Source organism: Condylura cristata, unplaced genomic scaffold (assembly GCF_000260355.1).
Source record: "Condylura cristata isolate star-nosed mole 26May11 unplaced genomic scaffold, ConCri1.0 scaffold00023, whole genome shotgun sequence".
NCBI lineage: Eukaryota > Metazoa > Chordata > Mammalia > Eulipotyphla > Talpidae > Condylura > Condylura cristata.
Genome location: NW_004567124.1, coordinates 22,939,299 through 22,965,413, shown reverse-complemented (window position 1 = coordinate 22,965,413; position 26,115 = coordinate 22,939,299). Strand labels below are relative to the sequence as shown.

General features: G+C 44.3%; 1 protein-coding gene across 1 annotated transcript in view; it reads left to right on the top strand.

Annotated features, from left to right (window-relative positions):
* The window catches only part of SORD (sorbitol dehydrogenase), a 32,214-nt gene extending 7,461 nt beyond the window's left edge, over positions 1-24,753 (top strand). The window contains exons 2-9 of the mRNA XM_012728808.1: positions 5,159-5,192; positions 9,282-9,446; positions 11,852-12,011; positions 15,662-15,780; positions 17,675-17,740; positions 18,841-19,016; positions 22,350-22,471; positions 23,397-24,753. Coding sequence (XP_012584262.1) covers positions 5,159-5,192; positions 9,282-9,446; positions 11,852-12,011; positions 15,662-15,780; positions 17,675-17,740; positions 18,841-19,016; positions 22,350-22,471; positions 23,397-23,562 — 1,008 coding nt within the window. The 3' untranslated portion in view covers positions 23,563-24,753. The remainder of the gene's footprint in view (positions 1-5,158; positions 5,193-9,281; positions 9,447-11,851; positions 12,012-15,661; positions 15,781-17,674; positions 17,741-18,840; positions 19,017-22,349; positions 22,472-23,396) is intronic.
* Positions 24,754-26,115: the final 1,362 nt, after the last annotated feature.

Genomic DNA, 26,115 nt, shown 5'->3' with positions numbered 1-26,115 from the left:
AGGAGAGGTCTTCTGTGCCATGTGGGTCACCTCACTGGCTAGGGAGCAAACTCGTGTGGCAGATAGCTTCATAGTGAAGAGACTTACTCCCTTTGTCAGCAGGGAGACCCAGGATTTTCTATTTCTTAGTTCCCGCTTCAGGTGGGATCTTGTAAAAAGCAGAGGGATTAGCTGATAGAGAAATGACTCTGAGATGAAAGGTAAGAGAGCAAGCTCAGGATGAGTTTGGAAATTGCAGAAGGCATGGGAGTCACCATGTGAGAAGCTTCGGACTTTATGGGGCCCATGAACACTTTAAATGGATTTGCATTTTAGGAAGATTGCTATCAGCAGAACTAGACTAAGCCCCAAGAGCCTGGGCTGGAAACCTGCTCAATGAACTTTGGGAGAGTGATCAACCCCTCTACTTTGACCCCGAGTTTCCTGAAACCAAGTCGGCTAGAACAAAGCATCTTATGACCAAATACAAAGTTAGGAAATATCAAAGCACCCTGTACACACTCAAAGGAGGAGGAAAACTGAGGAGGGAGGGAAGCAATAATAAGGTCTCTGCTCTGCTCTCTGAATGTGTGCAGGGCAGTCAGCTGACAGGTTGATAGGGTACCTGGCCAGTGGGAGCAGGTGACCTGTGATGGTGGGCTGTGAGGGCCTCGGGCAAGGCTGGTGCATTCTCCATACCCTGCCAGCTGCTCCTCACTCTCAGGTAGGGGGTGGGCAGGAGGTGCTACACTCTGTCTTGCCACGTCCAAAATCTAACCTGTTAAGTTGCAGTCAAGGTCTCTTACTATTGACATGAAACCTAAGGAAATACAACTTTTCCTCAAAACACTTTTTTAAAACCTCACCCTTTTCAAAAGAAAAGGGACTAGGTTATCCAGAGCTGGTTCAATCACACTGTAAGCTAATTATAGAAGAGGAATTTTGATTTTCTCTTTTGTAATAACAGCTGACTTATTTACTTATGAGTTGGGACCTCTCTTTTATGTAACTACCCTCAGGGCCACACAGCTTGTGGAGGGGAGCCTGGGTTTGCCCATGACCAGACAATTTCAGAGTCTGAATTTTCAACATTGCACCATTCAGGTATATAAAGAGGATATACTTGAATATGCAGGTAGAAGTAGGAGGCTATTGTATTTAGGAAATACATATTTAAGTAGTTTGCAAAAATATTTTGTATGCATAATATTTATTTATGTATGCATATAAGAGCTGGGTGTAGGCCAGAGGTGTGTGTGGGCAGGGGGGGTGGGGGCTGAGGGTGAGGATTCACCAGAGTGAGGAGCAGAACAGGCAGATCCACTGAAATACACTGCCGAGGGGAGCAGCAAGCGGGACAGGAGAGGTCTGCTCTGCCATGTGGGCACCTCCCTGGCTGGGGCTTGAACTTGTGCTGTAGGGGCTGCTAATAGTTTCATAGTACTGAGATTTAACCCCTTGTGCCACTAGGGAGGCCCCTCAAAGTATTTTTTTGAAAAATCAAAATAGCATTTAGGATGCCGGAGGCACCTAATGAATCCTTGTTCCCACAGAGTTCTCCTGAGTGTTTCCATGATAATGGGGTGTGTATGTGGAAAGAGCAGAAGAGACCTAAAGGGGTTAGAAGGGAAAAGATGCATATCACATGTGTTTCTGACTTGAATTATAAAATACTGGGGGAAAACACAGTTCTATAGTAAAGAATAGTAACTTCTCTATCCCCTTTTACTGTCTCTCACAGAAAGATAAGAAATCCTGTTCATGAATTAGCCTGAGATTACAAAACCTCTGGGAAGAAAGAGATTATGGGGATAAAAGTGAAAGTTTGAGATTTCAGAGAAACAAAGAGACTCTGATAGATGAGAAATAGGTTAAATGAAAAGAATATCACCACTGAAATCTGAGACAGAAAAGAAGATTAAGTAAGCAGAGGATTGTAGTCAGCATCATACCAAGTAATCACAAGTGAAAAACAAAATTCTTTAAGTTACCCTGCTGTGATTACTTTCTAAAACATGGTGAGAGCTACAGATGTGCCTGGGATAATACTCATAAATGATCTTCACATCATCTTGCGTTCTGACGACATGTCTCCTGCAGAGAGGGGAGACAGGAGCCAAGCAGCAAGGAAGAGAATGGAAATGGAAGGTTAGCTTGCAGGGAGAGGTATTCAAATTATCTGTAAGGTGTATTCTGCTAATTATGGAAAAACCAGGTTGTTGCACAGCACCCTCTAGTGTCCTAAAGAGTCACTGCCACTTTGCCTGAGCCAGAAAGCCAAAGGCTGTTGACTCAGCAAGTATTTACAATATCATCTCTAAGGGCCCAGGGCTACTTGGTGTGTCCAGCTGTTTGTGCTTGAACCCACCAACTCTCCACCCACGAATAGGGTATTGAGGCCTGGTCTGGTTGGAGGCAAGAAAATGAAAACTGCTGTGGAAAAGTGTGCTTGGGAAATTGCCTGCTAGGGCCTTTTGACGGAGGATGAGCTATTTTGTTCCACGTTTGAAATAAAGACCTTAGTCTTTAGTGTCAGCTTAACCTGCAGTTTAAAATTTTATAGTCTAGGGCCCTCCCTGGTGGCACAATGGGCTAGAGCACAGCACTATGAAGCTCTCTGCAACCACTGCAGCACAAGTTTGATTCCTGGCCAAGGAGCTGACCCACATGGCACAGCAGACCTGTCCTGTCTCTGCTCCCCTCAGCAGTGTACCTCGTCAGTCTGCCTGTTCTGTCCCTCACTCTGTCTCTGATGAATCCTCTCACCCCCGCCCCCACCCCTCTGGCCTGTAACCCAGTTCTTGTATGCATAAATAAATAAATCTAAAAAAATTTTTAATTACAGTATAGCAGAAACATAAATGAACACAGCTGTTCTTGACGATGTACATCAACAGTGGGACCAGTGATTTCTTTTAAGAGAGATTTTGGTGACAGCCAATTACCTTGAACTGCCTGTTTCTAGATGGATTCTCTCCCCTTCCTCCTCCTCTCTCTTTCCTTCCTTCCCTTTCCTCCTGTCCTTGCAGATGTGGACAGTTTAAATTATTAAGAGATCAAAAACAACCTTCACCACATCAGACTGCTTTTTTTGAATACAACTCTACCATTACTACCTTAGTGTAACCATGGACAGTTTGCTATACCTCCTCTTCCTCAGTCTCATCCTGTGGAAAAAGGGGTTGATAATGATAGAAGTTTCAGTATAGGATTGTTGTGAGGGTTAAAGGAGATGCATGCTGGCAGTTGGCACCGGCCCTGACACAAAGAAGTTAGCCAGTGTTAGCTACTCGGCTTTAGCATTGCCTCTTCAGCTTTGTTTCATTGGAGATAGGGTTGAAATTAGCTCTGAGCTGCTTCACCTGACTGGATTGGTAATCTGAGAGGAAGGAGAACCTCAGACCTGTTGTAGAAGCAGTATACTGGAGAGTGGTTATTTAATAAACTTCCCTCCTTCCCCTAGTTTGGAGAAGAGCTCTGTACTTGGGGCTGAAGACATTGAAGGGATGACCTTTGCCATCCAGGTGTTTATTGCCTTGTTAGCAAAATAGCCCCCGTGTTACCGATAAAAGTGTCTTTCAGGAGGCAAGTTTTAAATGGTGTCTCCTCCCAGGGCATAGGGTCAGCACCCATTTTCTCATCACCTTATTAACGGCCCCTTAAATCACCCATGATGGGCCCTCGCTGGTGGTGCAGCAGGTAAATGCAGCACTAAGAAGCTAAATCCACTACAGCATGAGTTCAATCCCCGGCCCCGGGGGTGACCCATGTGGCACAGCAGACCTCTCCTGACCCACCTGTTGTTCCCTCAGCAGTGTACTTTGTCAGTCGGCCTGTTCTGCTCCCCACTCTGTCTCCAGTGAATCCTCTCACCACTCCTGCACCTCTGGCCTGTACCCTGTTTCTGTATGCATAAATAAATAAATCTTAAAAAAAAAAGTCTTATTCCAACCAGCTTGGATGTGCAGTGGGATACTGCAAAGCAGGCTTGGGAATCCCAGGCTTAACTACTCTGGTGGTAATGACCTTGAGCAAGTCATTTAACTTCTCACCTCAAGTTTCTTGTCTGCAAACTGTGGGCTGTGACGAGGAACTTGTGCCATGATGTGTGCAGAGCCCAGCACACCATCTGTCACATGTACAGCCCTGTAACATTTTACAGCCCTTCTCCCTCTTTTTGACTACCTTCATAAAATTAATAAATCAACACTTAGATTTGGCCACTGAGTATCATTCCTCCTTAGCACCAGGAATGTCCTAACTAGTTGACAGTGGGGGAAAATGTTTTGTAAACTGATTATCATCAATCAGGAATACCAGAACAGCTAAGGTTTCTTTTTGAACCTCTGGGAGTGGCCAAGATACAGGGCCCATGTGTTCCCAAGGGACCTCTAAAAAACTCTACATGGTGGGGTTTGGGAAGAGCGGGCCAGGCACTGGTCTGTGTGCTGCTGTAAAGGGAAAGAGCAGCACACACACTTTTTCCAATCTGTCTACAGAACAAAACCCTCGCATATAACTGCAAGAAATACCCTCATCCTCTCCCTATGTGAGTCTCTCAGACCAAACAAATCTGTATCTAAGAATGTTTTTCCTAGAAAGGAGAATCTGATATGGGAGGCAGATCTAGAGACCCAGGAATAGCACATTCTTTCTGCTTATGGGGTGGATGTAAATACTTCTTCCTTTGCTCCAGGGGGAATTGCACCAGAGGCTTAGGTGAAGTCAGCAATTAGAGTGCACTCCCTAAGGCTTCCTTGTGCCCTGCCTCCTGCAGTACGGTCTGCGTCTGTGTTAAGAAATATTTGAGTGAAATTCCACTGTACCAAAAATAAATAAGTAAATAAGGGAAAATGTTCATAAGATAACATTATGCTAACTGGGGCCCTCCCTGGGGGCGCAACGGGTTAGGACACCGCACTAAAAGCTGGCTGCAGTCGCTTCAGTGCAAGTTTGATCCCCCGCCTGGGAGCTGACCCTCATGGCAGAAAGACCCGCTCTGCACCCTTCAGCAGTGTACTTCATAGACCTGCCCATTCTGCTCCCTGCTCCCTGGTGAATCCTCTCACCACCCCTGTAATTCTGGCCTGTACTCCAGTTCTGCATGCATAAATAAATAAGTATCTTTAAAAAATAATTATGCTAACTGATTTTCTTCCCCCTGTTTTGTTTCCTTCAGGAGAACTATCCAATCCCTGAGCCAGGCCCAAATGGTAGGTTGCCTGTTTCTTATTCTGGAAATACATTTGCATTGCTCCCTTACCTCCTCTTTTCCTACTGTTTGTTACTTCGGGCTCCATTAAGACCTATGCTTTTGTTAGGTTGAAAGCTTAGTGTGTTATCCACAGTACGAAAGGGTAGATTTAATTTGGCTATTACACAAGATAAAGGAAGTAGTGATAGATCCAGAATAGTTACCACTTCAGACTGCTGGCTTGTCACTAAGTTGTTTTTTTTAAAAAAAAAAAAAATTTATTTATGCATACGGAACTGGGGTACAGGCCAGAGGTACAGGGGCAGTGGGATTCACTAGAGACAGACGGGGGAGCAGAACAGATAGATTGATGAGTACACTGCTGAGGGGAACAGTGGGCAGATCAGGAGAGGTCTGCTGTGCCATGTGGGTCACCTCCGGGGCTGAGGATTGAATTTGCACTGAAGTGGCCAGGGAAGGCCCACAAAGAAGCAGAACTGTTGCTCTTTTCTCCTAATAACAGAGTAGGTTACTCTGCCCACCATAAGCTGTTATTGGCTTGCCAATCATTATTTGGCTTGCCTCACTCTACCTGGAACTTTGTTAAGGAAAACATCTATAGAACTTTATTAATTAGGAGAGGGAATGGCTCAAGATCTTCTGCCAGGTGGGGGCAAGAGAAATCACATGCATCCCTACCTCACTGCCCTACGAAGCAGGAACCGAAGATAGGTGAGCGCACTGGGGCAGGCCTCCCATCACCTTTGCTCTTCTCCTCTGGCCTCTCGCTGGACACACAAGCCTACTGGGCCAAGCTGACAGGCACATTTCCTGGTGGTGTCTAGACCTGGTTGGCTAGGACAGATCCCTACTGATGGCTCTCCAGTCCCTCCCATCCCTGGAGACCCACTTCATAATCTGTGTAACCCTGAAGTGAGACTGGGAGCCAGGGCCAGCGGTATAGTTAGCTCAACCCACATCTAACCACTTAAGTCCTTTCTGTCTTATGGATTTAGGTATGTACCAACCCAGCCCACCTCACTCCAGAATGGTAGCTTCTGGGTGAGCATAAGATTGGAGGCAGCTTTCTTGACAGTTTCCAGAATTTTGCTACTCAAAGGTTAGTTGAGTTATTCATTTATAGTGATAAAAGTACAAACAATAGATGTTTCTATCAGTGGTTAGCAAGGGATGTAGATTTAGGGCTTAAGCTTTTTCACCAAGATATCATATTCACAGTCATGAAGGAGTACCTCACGATGTCCTGAAAATTTGGCGTTGATTCCACCAGTGGAAATAAGGACTAGAACTCAAAAGATCTGGGTTCTGCTTCTCTCTCTGAGGCAACTTCTTGTCCTCATGTTCATGTCTGTTGCTACCCTTGAATTGGAGGGGGAAAGGATGGTCACTTTCAGCTAGAGTTTGTTTTTTTTTTTTAAGATTTATTTATTTATTCATACAGAACTGGGGTATAGGCCAGAGATGAGGAGGGTGAGAGGATTCACCAGAGACGGTGGGGAGCAGAACAGGCAGATCAATGAAGTACACTCCTGAGGGGAGCAGCGGGCGGGTCCGGAGAGGTCTGCTGCACCATGTGGATCTCCTCTGGGGCAGGCGGGGATCGAACCCATGCAGAATCAGCTTAAGCTTCTCAGTGCTGTGCTTTAACCTGCTGCGCCACCAGGGAGGGCCCTCAGCTAGAGTTTTTGCAAGTCAAATTTGATTGATATCTTATTACAAATTTGCAATGGTGGAAACTCTGACATAATTTTCTTAAGATACGTGACTTTTCCCCACCATCGATCTCAGATCCCTGCCATTTTTGACTCTGTTCCCAAAACCAAGGATAAAGAAAGTTAGGGCCACACCTTGTGGATCACCCGTGGTTTGTGGTGAGGATGGTATGTGAGACATTTGAATGTGCAAGCACAGCTTTAGGTCTCTTTGTCTGTCTGAGACAGAGCTTTTTCTCAGGCCGATACTCGTAACATGGTCATCTCAGTCAGACGAGGCAGTAATCCTTTTGTACTTATTTCAGCAAAGAGGCTCTGGGAGCGTCATTATTCTAAACTTGGAACATTGACAACAATATCACCAAATCTTACTTTATTCAGACTTGTAAAGGGGAGATGCCAGTTGAAATCTTTGGATGACTTAAATTGAAGCTGCATTTTTTTTAAGAAAACAACAGACGTGAAGAATGCAGCCTGACAGCTCACAAAATGTTGCCAAGCCTAGATTCTGCCAGCCTCCCTCTCATGAATAAGTAGTAATCAAGCATAGCATATTCATTGTCTGGAAACTGTTAGATGCTAGAAAATAGTTTGTTCTCTTATGTGATTTGTACATATTTCCTTACTAATAATATCTTGCTGAAGCAGTATGTTTAAGTTAGTTCTCTATAGATACAGGAGTGATAGATTTATTGTATAGGTTTGTTCCTATAGAGAATTATCGTATATGTATATGAAGTGAGGGGGTAGATTTTGAGGCTTACATGATTGTGGGAATTGAAGGTTTTATGGCTGACCACAAGACTAGAAATTGAGCTGATATTGCTGTATTGGATAATTGCTTCTTCAGGAAATCTGTCTTTTAAGGCCTTTACTGAGTGAATGAGACCTGTCTACATTGTAGAGGGTAATCTGCTTAAAGTGTACTGATCTAAATGTTCTTCTATTTTTATTGAGGTTACAATCGACATGTAACATTATGTTAGTGTCAAGTGTACAGGCTATAGTGACTTGATATTTGTATACACTGAAATGATCACAGTAAGTAGGCACCCTTATACTAAAGTGACATCTGCCACCATATAGAGTTACAAATTTTATTTTCTTGTGATGAGAATTTAGTAACTTTCAAATCTGTAGGACAGTATTATTGACTAATAACTCCATTCTGCATGTTATATTCTATTAATTATTTCATAACTGGAAGTTTATACCCTTTGACCCCTTTACCCAATTTGCTTTCTCCCTGCCACTGGCAACAAACAATTGTTCTCAGTATCTGTGATCTCAATTTTTTTTTTTTGGTTGGTTGTCTTTTGTTTTTGACTCCACATATAAATGAAATCATATTTTTTGTATACTGTTTTGGTTGGTTGTTGTTTTTGTTTCTTATTCTATATATAAATGAAATCATATTTTGTATTTTTTGTTGATTGAAATCATATTTTTGTATAATTTTTTGGTTGACTGTTGTTTTTTGACTTTGATGCTACACATGAATGAACTCATTTTTATATTATTTGTCTTTCTCTGTCTGACTTATGCCACTTAACCACATGCCCTCCCTCAAGTCTCATTCAGGTTGTCATAAATGGTGAGATTTCTTTTTTTTTTTTTACGGTGGAATGTATATATAAACCACAACCTTGTAAAAAAATCTTTTTCTTTTTTAACTAAAAAAATTTGAAATGTTGTTGGTTTACAACACAGTAGATGTTTTAGGAGTATAGGTTTACAGCTATACAAATGCTTGTTACAACTCTACTGCTAAAGTTCCAATAATCCTCCACCATTGAACCCCCCTCCCTGAGCTCTCCACTCTCTACCCCCCTCAGATAGCCTCAGATCTGTAGTCAGATTTCAAAGATTTGTTTCGATTTGTTTCAAAGATTGCTTTCTTTTCTTTTCTCTCTCTTTTTTTTTTTTTTTGTATTCCACATATAAGTGAAATCATCCTAAACCATATATTCTCTATCCATTCATCCATGGTGGACACTTAGTCCTTGTCATGGCTATTGTGAATAATGCTGCACTGAACATCGAATGCTTAAATGTTAATGTTAATGTTAATCTCATCTAAAAAGTATCTTCACAGCAGCATCTAGTGTTTCCCAAATAATGGGTACTGTAGCTTAGCAAAGCTGACAGATAGAATTAACCATCACATGCAGTCATTTTGCTTGTGGAAGCTTTTTTGCACTGCAAGATTTAATTGGGATAGTTCTTTAGCTCTTTTTACTCTATGGTCTAAACTGTGTATCTTGCTGTCAAAACCAAGCCCTGGCTCTTGTCCAGGGGAAAAGTGCCAGGATGCTGCAGAATGACATAGGAGTCGTTCTTTCCCTCACTTACCTTCTCCTTCTTTCTCTTACCAGAGGTGCTGCTGAAGATGCATTCTGTTGGAATCTGCGGCTCAGATGTCCACTACTGGCAGCATGGTCGAATTGGGGATTTTATTGTGAAAAAGCCCATGGTGCTAGGGCATGAAGCTTCTGGAACAGTTGTAAAAGTGGGATCATTGGTCAGGCACCTAAAACCAGGTGAAAAAGACTTACCTCAATAATGAATTTCATTTCACATAAATGTGTGTGTTTTCTCTGGGCCAGGACTTGTGTTAAACACAGAGGATACAGCAGTGAACAAGACTATCTTGGTCTGGACAGAAATGAGACAGACAGATCTTAATTACAGCTATGTTGCAGGCAGTGGAGGAGGATACAGGATACTCACTGGGAATTCTATCCATATCCCTATGGAAGGGACAATGGATCCAACCCTTAAAGGCAAGTAAGTAAGAGCCAGGTAGGGCCTCCCTGGTGGCACAAAAAGGTAAGAGTCATCAGTAGGCAGCCACTGCAAGTTCCAACCCTAGGGAGGTGACCCACATGGTAGAGCAGACCTCTCCTGTCTCACTCACTGCCTGTTTTGCTCTCCACTCTGTCTCTGGTGAATCGTCTCACCCTCACACACACACATACCTCTGGCCTACACCCCAGTTCTTGTATGCATAAATAAATAAATCTTTAAAGAAAAATAAGAAATAAGCCAGGTGAAAGTGCTGGGGAAACCCTTCCAGTCATAAGAACCACAAACTGCCTCCTCCTGCCAAGAACCAGGACCATGAACGTAGTTTTTCATTTTATTGAATGTTGGGAAACCATCAATATTTCCTTACTATATTTCAGCAGTGACAGTGTGAGGGTTTCCTCAATAAGTGAATTAAATCCAAACTGTCTTGGCATAGATAACTGTTGGCTTTAACCTTCCTTTGCTGGTGAGACCAATGCATAGCCTAGATTAGTCAGATTATGCAGGGAGGGTGAGTTGGCAGAAGGTGCCATTCTGTGTTAGCTCTGAAAGAGTCAATAAATCTAAGACATGAATAAATTCTAATTTACTTATACTTTGCCATCTCATAGCTTGAATTTCCTCTCTAGCACCTCAGATAAGTATAATAATGAAAAATGCTACTGCTACTGCTATACATGGTACTTTAGTAAGTACCATGTACCAGGACTCTACATGAACATCCTTCTGGGGGTAGAGCGGGAGTCAAGACTGACTGGGAAGACATAGAAAAAAATGAAATTTTTGATCTACTGGCAGAGATTGATATATTTTTTTAAAGACTTATTTATTTATGCATACAGGACTGGGATACAGGCCAGAGGTTCTGGGGCAGTAAGAGGATTCACCAGAGACAGACGGATGCAGAACAGGCAGATTGAAGAAGTACACTGCTGAGGGGAGCAGCGGGTGGGTCAGGAGAGATCTGCTGTGCCATGTGGGTCACCTTCCTGGCTGGGGCTCAAATTCATGCTGAAGCAGCTGCCGCTAGCTTTGTAGTGCTGAGCTTTAACCCATTGTGCCACCAGGGAAATTTGCAGACTGTTTTCTGCAAACTGACACTAGCAGTAACCCTGATCATAATAGCAGCAAGAGAAGTTTACCAAGGCCCACAAAGATCTATATTTTGATAGGAGTTTACACATTTATCAAAATTCACCTAACAATCTATCAAAGTCTAAATTTTCCCTGCAAAAAGAATCATAAACAGATGCTGAACTCTAGTTAATGATACACAGGCTGAAGTACCTAAGGGTGAAGTGTGCTAATGTTTGCAATCTACTTTGAAATCCATCAGAAAAGAAGATAGACTGATGGATAAAGGAGAGATGGGAGGGATGGATGCATGTGATGAGAGTGAATGAAGCTGACTGTTAATTGAGGAATCTAGATGTAGGATGTCTGGATGTTCTATTTGCAGTTGTTTCAACTATGCTGTGTATCTGATAATTTCTGTAATTATATGATAGAAGAGCGAATCTAAAGCTGCATTTCTAAGCACAGGTAGAGTAAAAGTAAAGTAGAGCTTGCTATTCTGCTACCTGAATTCTATTATCTGCTGTTCCAGCTGAGTCCTGGACAGGTCATTTACCTTAGCAGTTCTGCTGACCAGGAATCTGTTAACTTGTGGTTATTATCTAAACACACCCAGACTGAATAAGATACACCATAATTATAGCTCTGGTGTTTGTCAAGGTCTTGTTCCATGTTTCCAAACAGTTGGAGAGAAAACAGTCTGCAAATTTCACACACGAGCTACCTCTTTTGCAGAAGTGTGAGGTGGGAGCTAGTCTTGGTGCCTTAGTGATGGAATAGGTCCTGAGTTTCCACATTGAGAGGTGGCTATGGAGCTAGAAGGGCAGGTTGACTTGTTGAAGGAGTAAGTAAAAGGGCAGTCAAACCAGTCTGTGGAGAAGTGGGTGGGCATTTTCTCTGAGTGAATCAGTTTCGTGTCCCATGAGAAGCACTAGCAGGGTAGCCTGGCCTAGGGCACCCAGTGAGGAGGGTGCCCATTGGTCCAGATGCCCCCATCCATCATCTGCCATGAGTATAAGTCCCTTCACAGCATCTCTGCCTCTGCTCATGTTTCCCTCTGCAGGTGATCGTGTTGCCATCGAGCCTGGTGCTCCCCGAGTAACTGATGAATTCTGCAAGGTTGGTCGATACAACCTGTCACCAACCATCTTCTTCTGTGCCACACCCCCTGACGACGGGAACCTCTGCCGCTTCTACAAACATAACGCTGACTTCTGTTACAAGTTAGTACCCACCACCTGGCTGTGCCACTTGGGTCAGCTCCCTCTCCATTCATTGAGTGTTCTTTCTGCAAGCTTCCTGTTGGGTTTCTTTATTCTCTTCAGTTCGTGATTCCAGAAAAGAAGCATCCCCTGCACAGGTCTGTTGCTTGGTGGCACTGAGGGAGGATAACTGGATTAGGGCTCAGACTGACTAACAGTACTTGGTTTTGGTCTTTCCATCCTGACTTTTCCTCTTCAAGAGCAGCAGTAGAAATCTGTTGCGTAAATCACTCAGCCCTCTCCAGCTGTCCTGGAGGTAGTTTGTGGTTTGTCCTCCTCGTTTCCACTGCAGCCACAGGGAAAAAAACTGACACTAGCAGTGACCCTGATCATAATAGCAGCAAGAGAGGTTTACCAAGGTGGCCTGGCATAGAGCCAGGTGTGGCTGTCAGGATGCATCCTTGATCCACTCACTCCTTGCAAGTGATTTTGAGGAAATGACTTAGGCTTCCTCTGCTTCGGTTTCACTTAATCACCTAAAGGTTAAATACGGCAATGCATGTAAAGTCACATGCCCGGCCTTGTGCTAATAACGAGTGCTGTAATCGTGAGATGGTCACCACTACTGCAGTTTTATGCAGGAGTTAACAGGGGCTGGAGGAGGCTAATTGACTTGGGCATAGAGCAGATAGGAGTCGAGATTGAATGACTGTGATTCTCAAGCTCCTGCCCTGTGCTCACTCCCTGACTCCAACTCCCAAGTTGGTTGTGACGTGAGTGGCTTAGTCTGGCAGAAGCAAAGTGCTGTGTGATCTGCATGAGTCCCAGCCCATGAAGCTCTTGGATGTCAATGTGCTGCTTTTCTTCTGGTTTGACTGGGTGAGTTTTCCCGCCACCCTGTCTGGTCCCAGAAGTCTCTCTCTGTCTGCTGGGTTGGGGCTTATGCAGTAGGGTCCAGGTACCAGTCACAGAGAAATTCCCACAGATCTGGGTTTTCTAGTGCCCACTGGAAGCCTGCAGAGGAGTCACAGTTCAGAGACCTCATGATGAGTTGAAGTCAACACCTGAACCTGCTCTGGAAGAAAACAGGTTACTTGGGCAGAATGTTCCTTTCAGCAAGTGGTCCCTAAACCAGACATGTTTTCTGGTCATTGGCATGCTCTTCTCACAGAAGAGCTAGTGGTAGGGCCCAGGACTAACCATTGTTCTCTGCCTTTTACCAACCATGTCACCTCAAACAAGTTACTTAAACTTTGTAACCTCAATATGCTGGCCTGTAAAATGGAGATAAGAAGAGCACCAGTGTGAAGAAATGCATAGGTTTACTGATAGGATTCAATGAGAATGGCGTATCAGCTACTCAGCATAAAGCCTAACATGCAGTAGAGGCCACGATGTGGCACAGCTGTGATCTTGTACTGTGAGAGATGGAACAAGGTAAAACCTGAAAGGCAGCCTTGCACGAAAGGGTATTGATCTATAGGGAATGGTAGGGGACAGTTGTTCCTGTTGTCAGTGGCAATGGAAAGCCTGAGGAGAGTCTCTCAGAGACATGCCACCCCACCCCTCCTCTCCTGCTGGGTTACTTTCAGCCTGTGTCCCCTGCCCAGCCCTGGACAGGTTTTTCTTTGTAAGGATTCCAACACTAACACAGCCTCTTTAATTCTCTACCCACTTTATTTTCTTTCTGTCTTCCTGCTTCCCCCTTGACTTCTTGAATATCTTTTACCCTTTTGCCTGTTCCTGTAACCCTATCATGAAAACCACCAAGTTGTCTTGTCATTCTTGGTATTTATAAAGACATGAAAGGTTATTAGGGCTGTAAAAAAAAATTTAGAGTTCCTCTTCTCCAAACCCTACACAATGTTGTAAACCAACATTACAAAAAGAAAAAAAAATTATTGTAAATAAAATAAAGAGCTAAAAAAAAAAGAACTTCAAGTCCTCTTATCTCCCTTACCTCTCAGTCCCCACTAAAGAAGCTTTGGGAAAGAGATAACTCTCCCAAGGTCAGTGCAGAAGTTGGGGGTGGGGGTGGGAGGGGGCGACCAGGCCTCTTGCCTGGTGATTCGGTCCCTGCATCAGGCTGCCCTCCATGGGGCTGGCCTTGGCAGCTTATGTGATAAGATCATAACTATCTGATTGGTAGGATCCCTTAACAATTCTCTCTTATCCTTTTCCTCCTTGGTGTTCTTATTCTTAGGAGAAGTCAGAAGGAAGTTGATGGCTCCTCACCAAAGGCTCCCCTCAGCTTATAGAACCAACACAGACTTGGGGGGAGGCACAGTGTGTCTGAGAGAACATGGTTGGAAGGTTCTTGAGACTTTTGGAGTCTTTGTTAATTCATTTCAAACTTGTTTCCCTTATATAGAATTAGGGGTTAGGGGATGGGATAAAGAGTAATAAGTGCAGTCAAAGGGAAGAAGAGTGGATTGTAGGGAGGGGAGGCAGGAGAGAAGCAGAGGGATGGAAAAAAAAAGTCTGGTGGGTAGCAGCCAGGTTCCTCATTATTCATCTTGTAGTGGACCAATCATGGACAGTGAAAAAGAGATCATAGGAATGAACACAAGGCTTGGCTGCCTTTTTATGTTTGGAATTTGAGGATGTTTGTGTTACTTGTGGGAGTTTTGTGGGCACTTAAAGGGAGGAACTAGCAGAAATTAGATACTAACTCTAGAGCTGCTTAAAGCAATAGGCAACTGATATGGGACAGGCAGAGAAAGTGGTAGCAGGAGACCTGGGTTCAATTCTTTGCTTTTCTACCTGCCAGTCTCGTAACCTTGGGCACACCTCTAAATGGCATTGAGCTTTAGCTTCCTCTTCTGTAAAATTAAGGTAAAAATAAAGCTTGCCCTTCCTGTCTGTTAGAGATCATGTTACAGATTAAATAAAACAATGACAAGAAAGCTCTCTAATCTCTAAAGCCTTATGTAAATATTTGCTCTCTTTATCAGTGGGGGCTTACTAAATCAAGAGATCAATGCACTAAAAAGTGCAAGCCAAGCACCCAGTGGTATAGGTGATACAGCATTTTATCAGCTGTGTGGGACACATCCTCATCTCACCCTTTCCTGGGACAACCAGGCAGCTGCTGCCATTACATATGGTTCCTCTGGAACATGTACTGTGGGGCTCCTGAATACGTGTTTTATAAAACTTCTGCTGATGAGGGTTGTTTGCTAAAGTAAAACTGGAACAGCTGTAAGTTTGAGAAATAAATGACATGCTAGAGTGAGGTTATGTTACCCCCTTATTCAGTGAGTTTTTCAGTTATTAACAATAGCCTGGTATTGGAAGGCCTGTGACAGGAAACATAGACTTCCATTCACAAAAGGGCTTTCACCAAAGAAAAGCATTTTCAGGCCCTCCCTGGTGGACAACAGGTTAAAGCACAGCACTATGAAGCTGGCTGCAACCACTTCCCAGCCAGGAAGACAACCCACATGATGCCTATCTTACCCACTGCTCCCCTCAGCAGTGTGTTTTTTCTTCAAGTATAAAATGGTCTAAGAGTACCCATCACAGATATGTCCTGAGGATTTACTTCAATGAATATATGTAAATTACAGAGCACATTGCCCAGCACATAAATAAATGCTCAGTAACTATTAGCTCATATTATTATCATCAGCCCAAGGAGAACTAACCACAGGTGTTCAATGACTCTCCAGGCTTCCTGACAATGTCACCTTCGAGGAGGGGGCCCTGATTGAGCCACTGTCTGTGGGGATCCATGCCTGCCGGCGAGCTGGAATCAGCCTTGGACACAAAGTCTTTGTGTGTGGAGCTGGTAAGAAACCGATGGCATCTGGTTATGAGCTCACTATGGAAATGTGGGGACCTTTTGCCCATCTCAGTTCCCCTCCAAGGGCTGAAATTTGCCCTAGAGTCTTTCTGGGTCAGGAAAGATTACCATGTCCACTCCCTCATTGACCCGTACTTCACTTAATAAACTGTCTGCAGACATGAAGTGATTAATGTTATTTTTCTAGGCAAAATAAACTAATTTTACTTTTAAGTGAATTCATTTTATTCATTAAAGAATATAACTTGGGTTTTTTTTTTTCTTTTTTTTTTTTTTTTTAAGATTTATTTATTCATACAGAACTGGGGTACAAGCCAGAGATGTGGAGGGTAAGAGGATTCACCAGAGATAGAGCGGGGAGCAGAACAGGCAGATCGTTGAAGTACACCGCTGAGGGGAGCAGCGGGTGGGTCAGGAGAGGTCTGCCATGCCATGTGGTCACCTCCGGGGCAGGCGGGAATCGAACTCATACGAAAGTGGCTTTAGCTTCTTAGTGCTGTGCTTTAACCTGCTGCACCACCGGGGAGGGCCTTGGGTTTATTTTTCAACTGAGCAAGAAACAAGGGAAATGTTTTTATAGCAAAGGGAAGGGAAACTGGAACTTTCGTGTTGATGAGTGAAGTGGGCTCCCAGTCCATCCAAGAATGAGGTAGGACCTGCTCATGGCCAGTGGAAGGAATGGAGTCCAGCCTTAAGCCAGCACCCTGGCCACTTAGGGGTCACTGCTGGCACCCTATCTCCTCCCTGCTTCAGTCACCTGAACCAGCCCTAGCAACCACAAACAGCATGCTCACATGGGTGTGATCTGGCATTCCTCATACACTTTTGTGAGTGATTTTCTTCAGGACTTCCTCAGAGGGGTGGTGGGTAGATGACAGACTTGTCTCAATGATCCAGCATACTGCAGGACTCTGGTGACAGATTTTTAAACAAGAAGATAGGTCATACAGACATTACCTACAATACATAATAAGCACACACACAAACAGAAATTCATCTACAGCCCTATCATCCATTAGCTTAAGAGAACCATTGTTAACATTTTTCTTTTCCTTAATGATCATGCTGAAAATTCTTAATTTTGCCACTCTTTTTTTATAATCAATATATTGTAAATTATTTTTCCATGACAATGAAGAATTATGACTTAAAGTATGTCACTTTAGTTACCCTTTTGTTGAGCATTTCAGGCATTTTCCAGTCTTTTTCCCCCTGGAGGAACTCACAAATATTTTCCAAGGAGAGTGTCAAAAAAGCAGATTCTCAAAGATAGTCTACATAACCTCATTTTGTTGGTCAGGTTTATTGTTTTAAAACCCCAGTGTCATCTGCCTGCTGATAATATGGGGAAGCTGGTGTTTTCCCAGGCTGGTCCTTGCAGCCCTGGGTATTTTAGAGTTGTTAGAGCAGCTGGGTAAACCCGGTCTGCCAGCTCACTTTAAGGACACCCACCAGGGTGGTCCTCTGAGGGCAGCTGAAGAGGTTGTATCTCTCCGGGGGAGTGTGACAAGTTCTAGATGACAGGAAAACGTCTCCAGACCTTCTGAGACTTCTTTGAACCAATGTTTCCTTAACAATTCTGGTTCTTTGAGATTTACCCCAAGAAATCCCCACGACTAAGAGAAAAATGTTTAGCACTGAGGAATGAAAGAAGTAAAATATAACCCAACACAGAAGCAGATGACATGTAGAGAAAAATTATTCATGCACTCATTTATTGAGGCATTCAACAAACAGTTGTTAAGGTCTTACTATGTCGCAGTGGGATAAATGTTGGAAGTTTGTGCAAGATATGGTTGTGACCAGGGTACTGGAGTGGGGGTCAGAGGAGGTGATGTTTAATATTTCACAAACATCTTTCATTTCCTCCTTTATTTAGGGCCTATTGGAATGGTCACTTTGATTGTAGCCAAGGCAATGGGAGCAGCTCAGGTGTTGGTGATGGGTAAGAACCTCTATTAACATTTTGGCACAGAATCTTCCTTTTTTTTTTTTCTAATGAGAGTATGCTGAAAATGCTTTACTTACTCTTTTAAAAAGAAAAATCTTTTCCATCACAGTAGTTAATGAATTATGGCCAACTTTAATTGCTGGCAGTATTCCACTATAGTTCATTTCCATTCATATAGATCTCCTTGAAAGGGAAACAGTTAGACCTACAGTTTAAGTTGGAAGCATGAGGCCTGTTCCCTTCCTGGGGTACCTGAGTTCCTAAAGGGTCTTCCTCTTACTCCTGAGTTCCATGGTTGAAGAGCCCACTCAGGAGATGACCAAGTTAGAACTTGGGAGGAGAAGTTTTTGTGAAGCTGCTTCCCAGGGTGGCTGCTGTGGAGAAGAGTACCTGATTCTATGTGTGTGGCCCTCAGCTGCCCCATACTGCCTACTTGGTCCAAAGAGAAGTCTCAGCCCCTGGTCCATTGATCAAGTTCAGGAGGCAAAGAAGGGTGTGTTTGTGTATATGTGTGTGATATGGAGTTATTGGGGTGTGTGATAGATGTATAAGAGGGTGTCTGTGTGGTAAGATGTGAGTGTGTATATATGAGGAGAGGTTGTTTGTGAAAGCATATGTATATATGTGGAACTTGTGGTATGTTTGGAAACAATGAGTGTAGAAAGGTGTAGAAAGTATCAGTGTGTGTGTGTGAGGGAGTGAGAGGAAAGATTATCTAGATATATATACACATGAGTGTATAGAGTTACGTGGTTGTATGTGTGTAGGGGGGGAGCAGCTAGGAGACCAGGAGAGGTCTGCTACGTCATGTGGGTCAGCTCCCTGGCGGGGATCAAACCTGTGAAGTAGCTGTGGCTAGCTTCATAGTGTATGTGCAGGAGAGTGTGTGTGTTTTGTGTGAGGAGAAGGTGTCAGAAAGAGAAGCTTGTGGTGTGTACAGAAGTGTCTAAGGGTGTACTGAGTAGGGTGTTGGCTCAGCAGCACAACCACTACCCCAATGCTTCCTTGCCACTAGAACCTATACCTTCATTGTGATTTTCTTCCTAATCAGCCACCCATTGCTCAGTTTGAAAGAAACTTTTGTTCAACTTTAGATCTGTCTGCCTCGAGGTTGTCTAAAGCCAAGGAAGTTGGGGCTGATTTTGTCCTCCAGATCTCCAAGGAGACGCCTCAGGAAATTGCCAGTAAAGTGGAAGGTCTACTGGGCTGCAAGCCCGAAGTCACCATCGAGTGCACAGGAGCAGAGGCTGCCATCCAGGCGGGCATCTACGTGAGTGGGATGAGGGCAGCTGAGGCTGGCAGGTGGCTTCTGGGAGTCTGTGCAGGCTGGTGAACCAGAGACGCCAGGTGTCTCCACTGACTGGCTGTGTGTGACTTCCAAGGAACGTTAGATAATCTCCTCTCAGTATCTTTGCTCTTTACCTCCCTTGTGGAGATATGACACCTGTCTCACATCCTTGTGAGACTAGGTAAAAGGTATGTATGGGCCTTGGAATATGTAAGTGATCTACACCTTAAGTACAGGGAAACTGATATGATCATATATGTAACAGTAAAAAGTCCAACAGGAGGGACTGAGACCTATGCCGTAGTTGCGTGTGATAAAGCCCTATCTTGTTTTACTGCTGAAGAAGAGTAGTCTCTGACCACTGATGCAGAGTGACTATAACCATTAATCCAGTTAGTTAAAAAAATTCACTTTGAGTGAAATCAGCAAATTATGGGAAATTGGTGGGGGTGAGAAAAAAAAAACAGGGATAGGAGTGGCATCGATCAAAGAATGAGGAAAAGAAGGGAGAAATAATACCTTTTAGGACTCAGCCCTACTGCGTGCTACATGTTCTGCTGGGTACTTATATATATGATGCCTAATCTGTACAATGGCCATAAAAAATTCATTCTCCATTTTCTCTTTTTATGGTGGGAGGCTAGGTGACTGGCCTTGAGTATACTGAGCTTTCCCTTCTCTGGTTGCTTAAGAGAGGTTGGAAAGGAGGGAACAAGGACTCACAAGACAAGTGTGCTAGGGTGGGAGGGGCTGGCCTGGGGAGAGCTGGCACTTGCTGCCCCTGGACACTCCTATTCTACCTCCTAGACTTCTTCCCCACAGTCACTCTGGTTTCCTTCTTCCTTCTGAGTCACAGCTGGGTCATATGCAAAGAGTTCTGCCCTCTGCAACATATTCTGGACAAAACCGACCCCTTGAGTGCTATGGCAGAGCCCTCAGACCTGGCGCTCTGGCAGAACTGCTCCCTTCCACCCCCACCAAGATGCCATGGTATCAGGGACCCAGCGAGTAATGGAACAAAGGAGGAGCAGGTGCCATCTCCACTCAGTCCTGAGTCCCAGCTGGAGTCAGCCAGCCTTTTCCACCACTGTCAAAGATGTTGGCCTCAAGTAGGAAAGGAAAACCAAAGTACAGAGGGTGATGGGTCAACATGAGATTGATTTGTGTCACGTATCTTTAGGACACTAACAGAAAGTAAGCTGTGTCTACTGTCTCAAAAGTTATGGGCAGATAAATGACTCCCACTCTAGAGAATGACAATAGAAGACATGACATGTGCCCCGACAGGAGAGCATCTGGGAACAGTTGGCTTCTCCCGCCTGTTGCCAGGCAACCTGAGATAGGCATGGAGGTGAGTCAAGAGCCTCACCAGCCTCAATGGTGCCTCTCCAACTAGGGAGTGGAGCCACCATGCACGCCAGGTGCTGCAGATAATGCTACAGCCACCCCGCCAAAGGGCAAGCTAGACACCTTATATGGACATGTCCGAGAGTCACTTTCTGCCACATCGTGACAACAAAATACTTGTGAGAAGACATGGCACAAAGTCGGGTAGCATTGATGTCATCTCCTTGGTGACACCTCCAAAACAATGACCAGCTAGTCCAAACACTTCTTTGCCTGTGGTCCACAAACTGGTGACCTTGTAGCAGCTGGGATGGCCAGTTGGGTGTTGCTCCTCCTCCTCCTTACAGGGAGAGCAAAATAGCTGTTATGGAAATGATTTTCCTAGGAAATTTCTAAGTCAAGTGTGTTCTGTGGCTGGCTTACAACTTTGGATGTTCTCTCCCATTTATCCAGTAGAGATGGCAACATTGTCCAGTTGTGAGATTCCCTCCCCCTTACCCACAGTGTTTATGTGGTTTGAAATAAGCATAGAGGTGAGCACATGGTTTGTAAGTGACTCTGAGCTTCAGTAAAATTTGAGAACACATTAATCATTGAGCCCACCCTCATGTCCCACCCTGATGGGAGCCATGGTGAGGCAGCTGCTGAAAGAGCCAGTTTACAACATGGAACATAGTGACCCTCAAGATCTCTGGTGCAGACATAGCTCTCACATAGGGTAATGTGAAGACTGTCCACATGTTATGTGGAGAGACTTCATTCTCTGGTCCACTCCAAGGAGGGAACTGATAAGGTGGGTATTCAAGGGAGACAATATCCACTATGATAGACTATGGAATGACAGTATTTCTAAAAGCCAGGCTGTGTGTCCTAGGCAGTTTTTTTTCTAAAGATTTATTTATTTATGCATACAAGAACTGGGGTATAGGCCAGAAGTGTGGGATGGAGGTGAGAGGATTCACCAGAGGAAGAGTGGGGAACAGAACAGGCAGGTCTACTGAAATACACTGCTGAGGGAGCAGCAGGAGGGTCAGGAGAGGTCTGCCACGCCATGTGGGTTAGCTCCCCAGAGGGGAATTGAACTCATGCTACAGTAGCTGCGGTTGACTTCATAGTGCTGCGCTTTAACACATTGCACCAGCAGGGAGGGCCTCAAGGCAACTTTTTTTTTTTTTTAAAGATTTATTTACTTATGCATACAGAGCTGGGGTACAGGCCAGGGGTATAGGGGCAGTGAGAGGATTCACCAGAGACAGAGTGGGGAGCAGAACAGGCTGACTGATGAAGTACATTGCTGCCGGGAGCAGTGGGCGGGTCAGGAGAGGTCTACTCCATGTGGGTCACCTCCAGGGCGGGGATTGGGGATTGAACTCATGCTGAAGTGGCTTTAGCTTCTTAGTGCTGTGCTTTAACCCACTCGCCACCAGGGAGGGCCTAAGGCAACTTTTAAACTACAAAATTCCAGCATTACCTCCCTTCCCTGCCATTTATATGGTGCTACATAGTTTTCTTACCAGAAAGGTAATTTCTTAGAAGTTTGATGGAAGCCCTATCTTGTGGGTGGGCATGCTGGAGGAGGGGCAGGACTGAGAAATGGAAGCTACTATGCCAACACCTGGTACTGAATTAGTAAAATGTTGAAAGGTGCTCAGAGGCTGCTGAAGGCCGCTCTTGTTTGTAGGGGAGATTTTTGTGGTGTCTGGGGAAGTTTGGCTGTTTCTTGGATATTGTGGACCATGGAGGATGTTTTTTTGTACCTGGGTCTCCATGGGGGAAGTATATTATCTCAGGATCCTTTAAGAAAACAATGTTTACGCTGCTGCTAGGTTGAGTTTGGTTGACATGTTGAAAATTGAACCATATAGAATTTTTCATACCTACCTGATGCCACAGGAAGATGTTTGTGTGACAATTGTGTTTTGTGGAGTAACAGAATTATGAATTTTCCTGTTCTTACCTCCTCTTCAGGCCACTCGTTCTGGTGGGACCCTGGTGCTCGTGGGGCTGGGCTCTGAGATGACCCAAGTGCCTCTAGTGCATGCAGCCATCCGGGAGGTGGATATCAAGGGCGTATTTCGATACTGTAACACGTGAGTATGTTGTGGACCTGCTGAAAGAGGCGAGCAGCCAGCAAGACCAGGACAGGCCCATGTGGCCTCTGGGACCAAGAGTTCCTGCCTATTCATGAGGTGTACTGCTTGGCCAGACTGACAACCATGTAATCTGATTTTGGTAGGGATCCAAACAGAGACCATTCCCTACTGGTTAAAGAACAGGAAGGCAGAGAGGCGGAGTGGGGAGTGGCTTGGAGGATTTGAAGCACACTATTCTTGAGTGTTTGCTACTCATCACACAGGCCTTCTCTTTTCCACTTCCTTAAGGGGCCAGCTCCCTCATTTTCCCCCTTTAAAGGGAAGAAAGAGAAAAAGGAGGACAATGGCAAGTTAGGAGCCAAATCCCTGGGTTCCTACTCCTGAGCCCAGTGGCCCCGTTGGAAAATGAGAGTGTTTTAATTTGTCCCACCCCATATTCTGTGGGTTCCACCCTCTCCTTAACAGGGTTCTGTGTCTTGAGCAACCTTCCCCAGCAGTGTCCGTTACTCCTACCTTTAGAGTCTATGACCATTCTCCCAGAAAAGTGCCTATTTTCTAGAAACTCTGCCAAGTTGAGCTGCTAAAGGATGTGACTGGATTATATAAGGCTGCCTCCCTGAGGTTTATCTGCCTTTTCACAGTGGTCTCCACATGCTTTATGCCGTCATACCAAAGGAATTCTAGGTGTCATGGTGGCATTACAAAGTAGAAGGTGGAATGGGGGAGGGGGAATTTAGGAATGAGCTCTATTTCCAGATTACAAGTCAAAAAAATATTTCTACTGTTATCGATCTGTACAATGGACCTTATAGAACTGCAGTGCTATAAATAAAGATGGCCAAGCTAGTCTTGGTTTTGGTAGTTTGTGGGATATGAGTCTTTCCTCCTGAAGATTGAATATAATACTTGTGATCTTTTACAGGTGGCCAGTGGCGATTTCAATGCTTGCATCTAAGTCTGTGAATGTGAAGCCTTTAGTCACCCATAGGTTTCCTCTGGAGAAAGCTCTAGAGGCCTTTGAAACATCAAGAAAGGGATTGGGTTTGAAAGTCATGCTCAAGTGTGATCCCAGTGACCAGAATCCCTGATATTAATTGGGATCTGTCTTCATCCCCACTCTCTCAGCATCTCAGGGCCAATGGCTGGGTGGGGGTGAGCTTTGATGCAGTGATGCAGGAATAGTAGTAAGAATAACTAAAATAATTCCTTATAAGCAGAGAGCTTTACACAGAGGAGTTGCAGTGCCTTAAAACCCCAAGTGGAAATAGTTTGGAGGAACTTGCAGCCAGAATGACCTGTTCGTGCTAAGCAAAGCTCATCAACTAGAGCAGAGCTTGACAGTCTGTGCTATGAAGTCCCCTTCTTCCTGGAGTGTTGTTGTTGAGCAAGGAACAAAATCTGCCTGTTGTGTTCCTGGTTCCATTGTGACTGTGACCAGGTCAGGGATGGGGGCTCAGTTATAAAGAGAACACTAGCAAGATTTAAATGATCCAGAAGCTAATTTGGAGGGGGGAGTGTAGGAAGTTTTAATGTAGACCACAGTATTCCTAGATATAAGTGCTATTTATTTGGTTTGATGATGAAAAGAGAACAAAGAAGTGACCTTCTTGGATCTAAGATAATCTTAAAACCAATCAATCAAATAAAAACACTATCTCAGATGAGATTAAACCTGCTGTCTTCTCCAAAAGTCAGACAACTTCTCAACACTGAAGTATGCCTGTTCTTCAACTCCTGTGTAAATTACATTGTAAGGTGCAGAACCCCCTTACCCAAACTCATCATTCCCACTCTTCACCAGGGGTGGCCACTGCAGTCTCCCTTGTCAGTAGGCAACCAGGAGCCTCCTGTGTAAGGACACTCACCTGGAGTCCTCCTGGAAGAACTTAAATCCTGCCTGACTACCCAAGTCTGTTTTATTGACCTCACAAAATTAGCATCCCCTTCTAGGCTCAAACTCTCATGATGATTAGACAATTACATTCGTTCCTGCAATTAGAAACATAGCTATCTAAGGCTCTTGGTATCTTTCTGTCTTATTTTAGTCCTGGGGCTTCCCCTTAAGACTTTGATGCAAATCACATTATACCCACTTGTGACTTTGAGAGTGTTAATCAAGGATGAGGATATGGTAGCCATGACAGAACTTAGCCTTGGAAGTTTGAAGAGTTTCAGCTTTTTTTTTTTTTTTATGACAACAGGCTATGACAGTGCCTGGAGTTCCTCACACTGCTTTGAACAATAACCCTGCTTCAAAATTCAATAAATTTTGCTTGTCTGCCTGACCACTGCTGCCATTTGTGTCTCTGTTAAGGGATGGGTAGACCTAGGTTCCCGATTTCACAAAGGGAAGGATAAAGGATTTTTGAAAATAACACTTTGTGCATCAGATATCATTTCATTGACTGTTGGAAATTTACACTAGTGTCTAATCCTCATAGCAGTAGAATACATACGATTATTTTGCAGCTAAGGAAATAGCGAAATTAAGTAATTTGCTCAACATCACACTATTTTTCTTCTCACATGTTATCTCTGGGAGTGGGTGGGATGTTGTACACACAAACACACACGCACACACACACACATACTCAGTAACCACACCGCCCACTTGTGCTTTTTAAAACTCTCCTTTCAGCTAAATGGTGTACAAAATTCCTTGAAGGTAGAAAGTGAAAGCCTTCTTCTCTTTCTAGAGGGAAAACTTCCAATAGGAATGCCCCCCCTGAGTGAAGTGGGTTCACTGTGTTCAATTCCCATGTAACTGCTTTTCCTTAGTGGTTTTATGGCAGGAGGAGGGCCCTGAGATTGAAAAAGTCTTAAGAGCTGAAGAGTATACCTGGCAAGGTAGACCTACCAAGGACAGAAATGAGTCACTTCTTTCACAACTGCTACTGGACTGAATCCTCAAAGTCAAGGAGTTGGCCTCCATTTTCTGGCTTGTTCAATGGGCCTCCTGGAGCCTGCTACACAGGGATAATTACTAAGAGTAAATGGACTGATGGGAAGCAGCCATTCAGAAAATACATCCCATTTCCAAATCTTCCCCACAACTCTCAAGCTCCTGTGATGCTCTACAGCTTTCCAAGAAGGGGTAGAGAGGGTGAAGGGAAAGGAGGAAGTGTGGGTGGGCCTGGAAGTGCTGGTTGTTCAGTACGTCCTGGTGGTGAAAGGGCCCAAGTCAGTACTGAGCTAATAACGAGGTTGCCTGACCTTTGCTTCCTTATTGAATGGTTTCCCTCTCTCCCTGCCAGCTCAGACATCTCCTCATTGAGCATCAGTGCTGGGAACAGCATGGGTAAGAATGGGGAGCAGTGAAAAGCCAAGAGGGATCACACCAGTAATGAACAGGCCCCATCCAAAGGCAGTCTCAGATTTATTAGGATCAATTACAAAGGTGGGGCCAGTACATTGGAAGTGCATATGAGTGTGAAGCAGTTGCTAGGGATGTTAGGGTGCAGTGAGCAAGGGGCTACTGCCTAGGGGGCTCCATTGTTCCCACTAGTGAAAGCTTATTATCTCTATTCTAATATCTGCCTGCTGTTTTCAGATTTCCTCATGCCAGAACTTTTACCCTTGGCAAGAGCCCCCTCTCACCCCCTCCCATGTGACCTAGCACCTAGCTGACAATCAGGAACTCT